Source organism: Sceloporus undulatus, chromosome 4, assembly GCF_019175285.1.
Source record: "Sceloporus undulatus isolate JIND9_A2432 ecotype Alabama chromosome 4, SceUnd_v1.1, whole genome shotgun sequence".
NCBI lineage: Eukaryota > Metazoa > Chordata > Lepidosauria > Squamata > Phrynosomatidae > Sceloporus > Sceloporus undulatus.
Genome location: NC_056525.1, coordinates 234,802,972 through 234,816,044, shown reverse-complemented (window position 1 = coordinate 234,816,044; position 13,073 = coordinate 234,802,972). Strand labels below are relative to the sequence as shown.

Sequence of the window (13,073 nt, the reverse complement as noted above, 5' to 3'; positions counted from 1 at the left end):
CCTGAAATCAGAAGACAGCATTAATTCCAAGACTCAACGATATCAGAGAAAGTATGGCAGGACCCTATCTATCTCTCAGTGCCACCATTGGGTTTCTTTCTCTCCAATTTACGTACTCTTCCTTGATTTCCTTTACTACTGGTCAGATAAACTACTTCTTCTCCCTCTGTCTCTGATACTTGGCAGGCTGTTATGGCTGCATGCTAGGCACAAAAAACACTCGGAAACATAATTTCCCCAGTGCTCCCAAAGTCAATAAGTAGCAATGGGAAAAACAAATTTCCTGGTCCTCCTTGTGTCTGCCTTCCTTCCAGTGTTAAAATCTGAGCTTGAAAAGAAACTTAGTGCATGTGTTTAGTACTTGGTACAAGCTTAGTACTTGGAGGAAGGCTTGATAAGCCTTTAAAATTTGTTTTTCTGAGGCCGGTTACAGACTGGCACTTTAGTGCGTGACGAGCACGCACTAGGGTTACAAAAGGGTGGTGCTTCCGCACCGCCCTAACCCTAGTGCGTGCTCGTCACGCACTAAACGGCAGCGGCCCTTCCATATGGCCACCGCCGTGAGGACGTCACGGCCGCGCTGCCTCTAGACGGGGCGGCGCGGACATGATGTCCTTGCTCCACGCCAGGGCACTTAGTGCGCCCTGAACACGGAGCAGGAAGGAGCTCCGTTTCGGAGCTCCTTCCTGGTTTAGTCCACTGGGCACAGCCTTCAGACGGCTGCACCCAGCGGACTAAAAGAGAAAGGGGCCAAGCGGCCCCTTTCTCCTTCTCCCCGCTGCCACGGGGTGTCCTTGGGGCTTGAAGCCCCAGGGACACCCCTTTTCAGGCTGCGGGGAAGTGGCGTTTTGCTGCTTCCCCGCAGCCTGAAAAGCGGTGGATCGGGGCCTCAGCGGCTGCCGCTCTGCACACTGAGGCCCCGATACACTGGGGAAAGGGGCGGGTGCAAACCGCCCCAAATGGGCGGTCTATAACCCGCCTGAGTCAAGAAAGTACTAATGTCACTTGGATTGCTAATAAGCAGCATATATTAGAAAACCCAATGTGCACCCAACACAATGGAGTTTATCAGACAAGGGGAATTGGAAGTATAATCCGATGGCAATCTGAACGCAATCATGGGGTTTAACGTTATTGCATGATAACCCACTACACACCAATTCAGGCAATGGGAAGTCAGTCCGAATACAATCATGTGGTTTCATGTTATTGCGTGATAGACTGCCACACGCAAATTCGGGCAATGGCATGCTATTTTCAGGCAAGGTGGAGTCAGTTTGAATGCAATGCGTAATCACGTAATTGCGCGAAACTAGAGACTTTAAGTGAATGCATTCTGGCCCCACTTTCTTTTCATTCGAATTTAAGAGAAATTCCTCCCATTTGATAAACTCCAATGACTGGTTTGTTTATTTATTCATGTACTGGAGATTATCACACTGGGGTAAAAACTGGCACAATAGTAACATTAACATGTGTATGGCCAAAGATTTTCACACAACATTGAAACTATCCCATGGGCAGTGTGCATGCGAACTGTTGCTGGTGCCCAACTTCGCATTAACGGAGAACTCCTTTTAATAAGCCACCAAAAGTGCTAACAATTCTGGGAATGCAGAAATGTAGAAGCACAACATGCTGCATTCTTGTGACTGTGGAAGCCCACAAGAATATGAATTGACTTTACTGTATCAAAAACACATGCATGTGACTGTATAATATTTTAGGGAACATGGAAAACAAGCTTCATGGAAAAGCTTCTCCTGTTTGCGAATCATTTCTTTCATGTGACTGCGCAGAATGAAATGGTTCTATTGAGGTATGCTCTTGCTCATTCCACAAGCTCTATTGTAATGGAAATCACCCCAGTATGATAATTTAGTTACATCTATATTCAGCCTTTTCTTATTCAAAACTTTCCAAGTGAGGCATATGGCTCTCCTCTTCTCAATTTTAGCTTTACAACAACCCTGAGAGGTAGATCAGACTGAGAGAGAAAGTGACTGCACCAAGTTTCATGGCTCAATGGTAACGTGAATATGAATTTTCCAAGTCCCAGTCCAACATTAAAATGCACAACCACTGCAAATGCATTGTAATAAAAAGGGATCTTGTAGTACATTTGAGACTAACAGAGAGAAAGAAGGTTGTAGCATAAGTTTTCATAGACTGGGTCTGATTCATCAAAGTAATAAGTAAAGCTGCAGGGGGGAAAATAACCTAGCTGATGATATTTTTAGAAGCCAGAAAGCAACTGAACAAGGATGACCAATAGTTATGGGAGAGCACTGATTTTCTCCTCAGCAGCTTGGATCTCTAGGCAGGGAATTGAAATCCCTCCCTGTCACAACTGGAAGTCTTAATCCATTTGCTTCTGGCTTCTCATATTTCACTGACAAAAATTTTCTCCATACTGGGACAAAAGCTAAAACAAGTACTAGTTCAAATACATTGCAGCAGGGTTTTTCTTCTTCTTCATAATTCCAAATTGAATGGCAATTCCTCAGATGCACATTAAACCTACATGTTTCCCACCATTCCTTTTTACCTCCCTTTGTAATTTAATTTAGCAACAATATAAAGAAGTATAAAGTAACTCCATGGAAATTATAGTGAGAAAATTAAACGGCATAAGATTGTATGTCCAGGACTGGGGAGGAGGGGAAGAATCTCAGCTGTATATCCCTCTGGTGTGAAAAACAGTAGTAGTCACAAATTAAGAGTACATGATATATATATATATATATATATATATATATATATATATATATATATATGATACTTCAGAAACCACATTTCACCAAAGAAGACAAACACAATCCCTACAATGGGGATGGGAAGCACAAGGGCAGTGCACTAGACATTTTGGGGTGGTTCAGCAATAGTGAAAAACTGAACAACCTGCACTCCAACAAAATGGTCACTTTCCTCAGACTTTTCCCCAGACTTGGTCTAGATCAGATTGGAAATTATATGGCTTTCTTGATGTTATGGACTGAAACTTGCATCATACATAGCCAGCACAGCCAATGGTGAAGAATGCTGGTGGAGTCTGACAGCATTCAGAGCCGAACCAATACAATTCCCACCTTGCTCTAAATGAGAAGTGGGAAACTGTGAGAGGCTAGAGGGGGGAGGATTGGTTCCCAGGAGAACTCGGAGAGCTGCATCCCCACAAAAAAGTTCAAAAATTGGTTTTGTCCCCAAAAGTTCCCCAAAATATGTGGGGGGGGGGACCATTCTCACCAAGTTTCTTACTTAATCAAGTGATCCAGTTTAGTGTTTCACAACTTGGGAAGTGTGCAGGCAGAGGAGAAAAGCAGAAGAGTTCAAAGTCATCTTGGCTAAATTTAATAACCAAGGGATTTGTCTTACAGCCTGAGGAAGAATTCTGAAGGATTTGGAAGTTCCCCTTTTCATGATATATTTGTGTTCTAATGAAGTTATTGCCTCATTCCTCTCTTTTATTTTACCTGGCAGGGGATTGAGGCAGATGGCCAAACTCTATGAATCCACAACTATGGACCACATGGTGACATTTCTTTCTAAGCGGCCTCATGTGTGGACATGCATGTTTGCCCATCAAAATATATGGGATTTAAATGCAGACACACTTCCCCACACACATGTACACATGTGCATTTGCACATATTTGACTCTTCACATCATTCATAACCTCTTGGCTGGTGTCTTCCATGCCAGTGGAAGTGAACCAGATCCATGTTTTAGTCCAAACTTTAAAAGAACTATCCAAAGTGGTAAATTCTATAACTTCAGCACCTTCAATATTTTCTTTAAAGTTCAGTCAAAAATGTGGAGGAAGCTCTTTCCCCCATGGACATGGAAATAACTAGTTACCACTACATTTCTTTATTGAAAAACAACCTTCATTAGTATCAGCATTCAAGATTTTTTCCCCCCTTTTCAAAAAGCAATCTTGGGTGATTTACCGTGAGTTCTCCAGCTTTGACAAAAGGCCACCAGCCTCTGACTCGCTTTTGCTGGAATATGGAAATCTTGTTCTCCTCGCTGACTGCAGTTACCATGCTTATGTCACAGCGTTTGGCCGTTTTGGCTGCTCGAGGAAAACCATTCAGGTTCATTTCAAGGGAGCCTGGGAGGGGTGGGGAAATAAAATTCAACATCATTCAAAGACCTACTAAGCAATGCAATTATCCCAGAACAACTTCCAGCTCAGATAAACTTTCTCAAGCTCTAACTTACTTCCTAAGATGCATGAGAAAATGTTCCTGTACATGACAGCTCCCACCATTTTGATATTCCACTGGTACCCTCCTTTTGCCAGCAGGCTGCAAACCGCTGACAGGATGAGCATCATACAGAAATGGGCAGAAAAAGTGCTGCTAGCCTCTAGTTCAAATCACAGTCATTTCCACTTAGTTTAAGGGCTTACCCAGAAAGTCATCAGAAGAAAGCCTCTCAAAGTCCCACACTTGGAGCACCAGTTCTGCAGGAATTTTGCGTTCTGTTTTGTCCAAGGAAAAGATATTCTCCCTCTTGGAGACCACCACTTGCTTCTCAGCCGGGAGATAATGGAATGGGAACACAAAGCGCCAGTTGAAATTCCCTTCTCCAGTCAAAGAATTATAATGCACATCTGTCTCCTGTTTATCATCTTCAAGGCCTTTCAACCACCTGGTGAAAAACAAGTAAGAACCAGATGACATGGTAAAAGTAAATACATCTGAGGGAGTAACTTCACATCTATGAAAGAGACTTGACAGGTAAACTAGTTCCAGCTCTCTGTATAAGGCCAGCTACTGTATCTATGCTGAAAACCAGAGCTTAGAAAAAATATTCCCTGAATCTCAGAATCTGCCAAAAATTATTCCAAGCTTTGACTAAAGCATGATGGACTAGTAGGTGCCCAACTTTCTGTTTTCCTTTTTAACATTTCCAAGGAATGCATCTGAAACCCTGTGAGTTGCCCATTATGTGCATACAACAAAATTCTTACCAGGAAGCCCTTTGTGTTCAGTGCATCCTGCTCCCTTCCAGAACTCAGAAAACTCATTTTGGACTGCTATTCCTAGAATCCCCTAACATCATTTCCACTGGGCATGTCAGCTGTGGAATCCTGGGAGTATAGTCTAAAGAAGTAACTTTTGTGAGTTTTTTCTCTCTCTCCTGAGTTTGTGTAACAAAAGCCAGAACCTGACAGTACCAATTGGCTAGTACCCATGCCCTCTCTTCTTTCTCAGCACTCTGTTATGCTACTAGGAAATTTTAGTCAGAGTTGGGCAAAATATGCCCTGAGGGTTACATGTGGCTCCCATGCTTATTTTTTACAGTCCTCTAAAAAGAATTCTGTCCCTAGAAGCCTCCAGAAGCTTTTAAAACTTTTCTTCTCACTTTTAAAAAGGTTGCAGATCCTATTCCACTACTTAATATCCACAAGTACAGTCACTTCTGGATTTTCCCAGCCACCCTTTTTGACATTTGTGTTAGCCTATTTAGCTTCTAGGAGTTCCCAGGAGCCTCGAATTGGCCCATGGGCCTAATGAAGTTGCCCAATCCTGTTTGAAGTCCTAGACTAAAGGTGCATCTACACTGCAGAAATAATGCAGTTTGACACCACTTTAGCTGCCATGACTCCATCCTACAGAATCCTGGGATCTGTAGTTTTGTGAGACACCACCACGCTTTTGGCAGAGAAGACTAAAGACCTTCAAATCACAGTATTCTGTGGGATGGACCTACAACACTTAAAGTAGTGTCCAACTGCATTATTTCTACAGTGTAGATGCAGTATAAGAGTGGTCTTATGGATGTGGGGAACTTTACTTAGCTGTATCTATCCTTTCTGTTGTGATGCACACAACACACCTTTTATGCCTCCTGCCTTCACTTACCTTGTACTTTACAACAGATTTGACCTTCCTTCTGTTTTACAGCAAATAACAAAGTAAAAACCACTAAACTGCTTGCAGCCCTGATAAAAATAAAGGAATACTCTAGTATATGTAGTTATTATATGCAAATTTCTTCATGACTACAGGAATCAAATGAAATGCCCTGCTGCAGCTCTGATGCCTACTTGTAGAGAGGAAGAATACATTCTGAAAGGAAAATGTACTACTGAAACCATGTATATGACCAGTCAGACCCTGGCTATAAAATGCTCTTTAAAATGAAAGAAAAGACTGTGAAGGAATGGTGGTGGAAGAAATTTTATTTAAATGGCTTCTTGTTAGGATTTAATCATTCAGCTGTTTTATTAACACCCTATGGCTTAGCTTTTAGTATAACTGTGGCTTAGAACTAGCAGAGAGATTATGAGAACGTGTTTTAAGTTACAGCAGATCTAATCCTCTTCAAACAGAGTGTTGTCCTCTATAAAGTAGGACACATTGCCATCCTTCCTGAAGGAGAAGATCTGTTCACATAGCCAGATACACATTCATCTCTAAAGAGATTCTACAGTGGAAAGTAAGGTTCCATAATGAAAGGAAACAAAATTTTAGGAACCTTACCAAAATGGATGATTGGAACCAGTATTAAAGGTGAATGTTTGATGACCAGCTAAATTCAAAGCATTGGATATTCCATTTAAATTACTAAAGAGTTTAGAACACAAATACCTGACATGGACACTTTCTCCCAAATCAGTTTCCCCATGTGTTCAAGTTACTGGAAAATAACTTACTCCATCTAATACCATTCTCAGGGTTGAAATAGGAACCTTAGGAGGTCCTGGGGGTTTGCTGTGGAATTCATGGTGAACTGAAATTTTACCAGCAAAAAAAAAATGCTGCTAACAATTAAGATACCCAAGACTTTTATTAAAAATTCAACAAAGCATGTTAAATGTGCTGATTATAGTAAACCAAAGTGATTTACAATAAAACGTAGGTGCATAACATTCTTTTGGAACAGATTAAACAAACATTTGAAAATCAAAGGCCTGAGGGCATCCAAAATGGTGAAAAGTCTAGCAACCATAACTTATGAGGAGTGCCTTAGGGAGTTGGGTAGGTTTAGCTTGAGGAAGAGAAGTTTAAGGGCTGACATAATAGCCATGTTTAAATATTTGAAGGGATGTAATACTGAGGGTGGAGCAAGTTTGTTTTCTGGTGCTCCAGAGAATAGGACATGGTGCAATGGGTTCAAACTACAGGAAAAAAGATTCTACTTAAACATTAGGAAGAACTTCCTGAGGGTAAGAGTTGTTTGAGAGTGGAATATGCTGTCTCGGAGTGTGGTGGAGTCTCCTTCTTTGGAAGTTTATAAACAAAGGCTGGATGGCCATCTGTTGGGAGTGCTTTGGTGGTGTATTGGAATGGATGACCCTTGTGGTCTCTTCCAATTCTATGAGGATTATCACATGGAGGCTTACAATCCCTGAAACATTGCTAAATCATCCGCAAAGCGCAAGTGTGTGATTGCCGGTCGCACTTGTCTCCCATGATTACATCGTCATGGAGGCGTCCCATCATTAAAGCGTTTGTGGAGCAGCCATTTTTCTGCATAAAGGGAACTTCTGTTATGTGGAGAAGTGGCTGCTCCACGAACACTTTAATGATGGGATGCCTCCATGATGATTTAATCACAGGGGAGAAGCGTGACCAGCGATCACACTCTTATGCTTTATGGACGACTTGGTGATGTTTCAAGGATGGTAAGCTTCTGTGTGATAACCCCCCCCCCCCCCCGATTCTATGACCAAATGGGGTAGTTTTAATCAACAGTTTGAAGTTCAGTAAAGGTAGAGGATACCAAAGTGGAAGTGCTGCTACAGGAAAAAGACCCATGTATTTGCCAGCCTAGCTTCTTAGGTGTAGGTGGTGGTAGGAGACTCAGCAGAGCCTCTGTTGAAGATCTCTCATTTTTGGCTACACTTACATGGAAACAGACATCTTTCAGGTATCGTAATCCTGAGCTTTAAACTGATTTTAGCTGCTCATTTTAAAGGTTTTTAGTGTTATTTAACTGAATTGCTTTCAGCTTTGCAAACCACTTAGAAGTCTTGAGATATAAGGAGATCTTGAAATGCATTAATAAAGTAATTCTACTTTCCGTTTGTCCCGGTATGAAACAATACCAAATAATTGTCTGTGGTCCCACTTTTTCAGCTGCTGTTAAAATATCCCAGCTTATCTCTTCTCCTCAGACTCTCTTCCTGATTATGGTAGTTAAAGAAAGGCCCTGGAACAAAGTGTTTTGGGTGCAAAGTTGATGGCCCTTTCCTTAAACTGTCCCAGAATTTGACCTCTGATTCTACAGCACATTGGAGATGGCAGATGAAAATTTCCAGAAGGGCTTAAACAATGACAGGAGACCACTAGTTGTGGGGAGAGGAGTGATGAGAATACTCCAGTGAGGCAATAGACCCACTGCTTTGCTCCCCCAGCCACCACAATTCCATTTTAGATCTCCATGTGATAAAACAAAACTTCCTAGGAAGCATCCAAAATTTGACGGATGATAACTAGGACCTGTGTGCCCAAGCAACATCACAGTGCTGTCAGGATGGCAAATGTTATTAATGAGGAAGAAACACAAACTACAAAAGGCTGCAGCTGTTTAAGCCTTGTGGGATGGGTAAGACTCTGCCCTCTCCTCTCCTCTCCACCCGCTGCTGAATTTAATGGATACAAACTATTTTTGCATTTTGAACTCAGTTTGCAGCAACTGAAATAACCTGAGAACAAAGGAGTAAAGTGAGAGGAGGACAGAGAAACTGGGGGCATTTAAAAATTGCTGGAAAATGTGATGACAGAGAATTGTTCAGGACTATTTCTGCCAGACTGGGACTGTTCCAAGGCCATATGTGAATTGGTTCTGTGTAAGTTTAAAATTCTGGGGGTTTTGTATTATTATTATTATTAGCATTGCAGGGCCTCATTTTCCATGCATTCCAGCTCTGTGCCTGTTTAATTCTAGTCAGGGATTGACTTTCTGATGAGCCATTGCTGCAAAATGCCATGGCCTCAGACTTGTCATCCATATGCACACAGAGGGCTTGTTAATACCACTGTGACTCATTTCAGATGGACGGCTAGGGTCATAAATTAATTCACCTGTCAACGAATATATGAAGAGCTTCACAGGCTGTGCCTGGGTGAACTTACCCTTTTACATAGATGTCACTTGATTTTTGTCCTGTGAAAATATTCTCATCTTCCAAAATAACATCTTCGGTATTCCAGATTATCACTCTTAGTTCATAACTGGTTGAGGTTGGTTAGTTAGGAAAGAGCCAAAATGGAATGAGAAATTACATTAGCTACACGTTGCTTCCTCATCTGTACTCAAAGCATTTTGGTTGCATTTCTGGGGACAAATTACAACATAATAAACACAATAAAAGTAAGTGGATTTGAGGAAATTGGGGGCTTGACACTTTTGCTTTTGATGTTTAAATGAAATGGAAGTAGACTCGAGTCTACGAAAGCTCATGCTACCAGCTTCTTTCTTTCAGTTAGTCTCAAAGCTGCAACAAGATCTTTTTACGTACCTTATATCTCTTTCATGGTTCACTTACTGTATGGGATAAAATTGCTCAGAATATATCTACATTGCAAGCATACATTAGCTTTTAATTATTATAATGGTCATAGCTCCCCCACCAAGAACTGTGGGAAGTGTAGTTTGTCGAATGCTTCTGAAAAGTTTTAGGAAGGGTCCTTAGTTCTCTAGATGTTTTGCAATTTCAGCTTAAATTATCTCTGACCATTCGCCATACTGGTTGGGGTTGGAATCCAAAAACAACACCTGGAAGATCACATGTTCTCCACACAGTGTAAAAGATCTTTACACCACTTACAGACCTACAGTCCACAGCATTCTTTTGGAAGAAGACGTCACAATTGTAACGTAATGATATAGGGCATGGATGAGAAACCCCTGACCAGTGATAAGGACGTATATAAGCTGTAGTCCAAAACATCTCCAGGATAAACGTTTCCCAGTCATGAGGTAGAGGCTAGGCTGAGGGTCAAACTATACTATTATGCTCAACATATATTTAAAAGAAGTGGTCTCCCAAGTGGTGAAAGACGTCTAGCTCTCAAAGCATGTGCTTTCCCTCACTTCAGCATTTTGAAATTGATTATGCTTTGTTCTGGATTGATCATCAGAAAGTAAACATGGTCTTAATTTGCAAGTCTAATCACTGAGGCACATATCCTTGAGGAAATCTCAGTCTTAGGAAGACTTAGGGCCCGTACAGACAGGCCAAAATAAAGCTGCTTTGGGTCACTTTGGCGGTATGCCGTTTAAATGACACACACATCTTAAGAGGTCAGAAGTTGTATCAAAGCTGTGCTCCAGTCCTTAGGACTGGATCGTGGCTTTGGTGCGGCTTCTGGCCTCGTAGGATGCATACATCATTTAAACAGTGGTCAGAAGCAGCTTTATTTTGCAGCTTCAGGTAGGTACATGCCAATAGCCTGGACGTTTGATTTTTCTGCTTCTAATGCTATGAATCAAATTTCTGTGCTTACATGATTGGTATGTATTAAATCTATATCTGTCTTGCTAGAAAAATGCTTAATTGATAGCTTATATTAAAAAACAAATTAGAGTCTATGAAAGTGACTACTTAGAGCCCTTCATTAATTCCTCATGGACCAAAGCAAAAGTTTTATGGGGTGCTTTTGGCCGAGTCAGCTTCAGACTGAACATAACTGATATATTAATTTTTCCTCCAAACTACCCCACAATCCTTATTAAGTTCCTTTTAAATGAGCCTTGAATTTTCCCTTGTTCTTTATATCTGTTCGGTATTCATTATACTCTCTCTGGCTGACTGCTAATTTGATGAAGTTAAATATTTTATTATCAGAAAGTATGCAGGCATTGTCAATTTTCTCAAAATCCTAGGGTCCAAACAAATATCGAGATTGGTTCCAAATGAAGGCCAATGGACAGATGTTCTACATTTATTCCAAGAGATGATAGTTCAAAATTTGTGCGGCAGTGCAAAACCTATGGACACTTAAAAGAGCAGCAAAGATTAAAATACATTTGGAGACAAAGATTATGATCATTCTGATGAAACCGGTGCAATACAAGAAAAGAAGGCTGGGCAGAGACAGTGTTGCTCAAAGAGCAAAAGTCAGCTTGAAAGAAGAACTGGTGTTTATAAGGTGAATATTCAGTCAGCTCTTGCAGGTTTTAATATTGTTTTAAAAATCTACAATACCTGTTTAACCAGATAGGAAAGAGGAATAAAATAGGGTCAACATCCATTTTTTAAGACATTTTTGAGCAACATGGTCTAAGAGGGCCTCATTAAGTATCTGGAAGTGGAAGGAAGCTGATGGGTACAAAAGAACTGTGAATTAAGGAGCTGCCACCCTTATTGCCACCAAAAAGAATATAGCAACATACCCTTGACTGCTGCAATGCCTAGACACTGTGGTCCAACATCCCCAGAGCATAACATAAATATCCACATGCGGACATACACTATGCCAGCACTATGCAACCCCTCATGCAAAATAGCAACATTATGCAACACATGTCAATGACAAAGGGTTAATGTGAAATGTGTAATGTGCAGCCACAATGGGCAACGTGCAACTGCAACATGGAACACTGATGTATGTGCAACTCTGCTTCCACTGCCAGTGGCATCACTAGGGAGGAGTGGGGGTGTGGGGGTATGGACCGCATGTTGAGACACCTCAGACAAGGGGGGGGACACCTGGTCAAGCCTTCTTCCCACCCCCTACCTTCTCCAGTGTTGTGGCTCTCTCAAACAAGGGAGCCAAGGCACTGGAGAAGGAGGGGCAAGATAGAAGTTGGTGTCATGAGCTTTCATAGATGTGAAGTTACTCCCTCAGATGTATTTACTTTTGACTTATTTAAGTATTATAAATACTTTGGAATTTCATTTTTTGCCCCACCAGGCTTCTGGTAAAGGCATTAAGTCATCTTTTATACTAAGATGGGTTCACTTTTAAACATTGTTTTTGAGGGATAGAATGTGGGAGGTGTTTTTTTGAGACACAGCGCTTCTGGTTTTAAATTTAGAAATATTTAAGTGGGAAATGCAAAATACCTTGTGAAACCCAGTTTATTAGCTGGAAGTTAGCAAATGTGTATATGTAGGAACAGAATGTGTGCAAATAATTACCCTTTTGGTTTTCTGGGTGAAATATCAACAGGTGGTCCTGGCAGAGGCATGTCCTTGGGAAACATGTCCACCCACATCTGCACACGACCCTTTAGGAAGGGAAACATAAACACACAGAAGGGGGCTCAAGTTAATTTAAGAAATAACAGGATTAGTTTACAGCCTCCCTCACACCTTTGCACCCTACAAAGGGCCCAAGAAAGACTATGTATCCCCTTCCACAAGCTGGCTCACAGTCCTTTCTATGCACAGGAGGAGCCTTTCCATTCATGGAAACTGGAGTGTCAACTATATATACCCAAAAAGAGTGCAAAAGAAGACCTTATATATGCACATATTCACTTACAAACTGAGGCCTAAATCAAATTTCTAGTCTCAGCTTGAATAAACATACTGAATCAACTGCTATAATGGTAAGTCTACTGTAGCTGGGTCTGGCAATTAGATGATTGTTGTTGTTGTTGTTGTTGTACGTCTTCAAGTAATTTCTGATTTATGGCAACCCTATCATGGGGCTTTCTTGGCAATATTTCTTCAGAGTGGGTTTGCCATTGCCTTCCTCTTAGACAGAGGGAGTGTAGCTTGCACAAAGTCACACAATGGATTTCTGTGGCTAAATGGAGATTAGAGTTGAGACTTGGAAAAAGCTTCTATAATTCAAACAGAAATACAATATACATCAGTGTGGGAATATTCTAGCTAAGTGACCTTCTGTCTGCTCAGCCATCTCTAGGTACTAGCAGTGAAGAGGCAATTTCAGGAACTTCTTATAGTCTTTAAACAGGACTGGATAGAATACAGCACTTCAAACAGAGATACTTCAAATAAAAGATTCTCTTCTGACAGACTTTCCAATAGAGGACTGTCCCCTATAAAGTAGGATGCATGGCCAAACCAAAGATAGCTCAGGATGGATATGTGCTGTCTTGAGTTTTATGGGGGCAAATGGGATTTGTGAAAAGAAAAAGAT

The 13,073-nt window shown here is 41.2% G+C and overlaps 1 protein-coding gene across 1 annotated transcript in view; it reads right to left on the bottom strand.

The window, feature by feature from the left end:
• Positions 1 to 13,073, bottom strand: part of FER1L6 (fer-1 like family member 6) — a 96,549-nt gene that overhangs the window by 3,954 nt on the left and 79,522 nt on the right. The window contains exons 33-36 of the mRNA XM_042464464.1: positions 12,104 to 12,192; positions 9,093 to 9,191; positions 4,415 to 4,656; positions 3,951 to 4,114 (exon numbers count right to left, since the gene is read on the bottom strand). Of these exons, the coding sequence (XP_042320398.1) occupies positions 3,951 to 4,114; positions 4,415 to 4,656; positions 9,093 to 9,191; positions 12,104 to 12,192 (594 nt within the window). The remainder of the gene's footprint in view (positions 1 to 3,950; positions 4,115 to 4,414; positions 4,657 to 9,092; positions 9,192 to 12,103; positions 12,193 to 13,073) is intronic.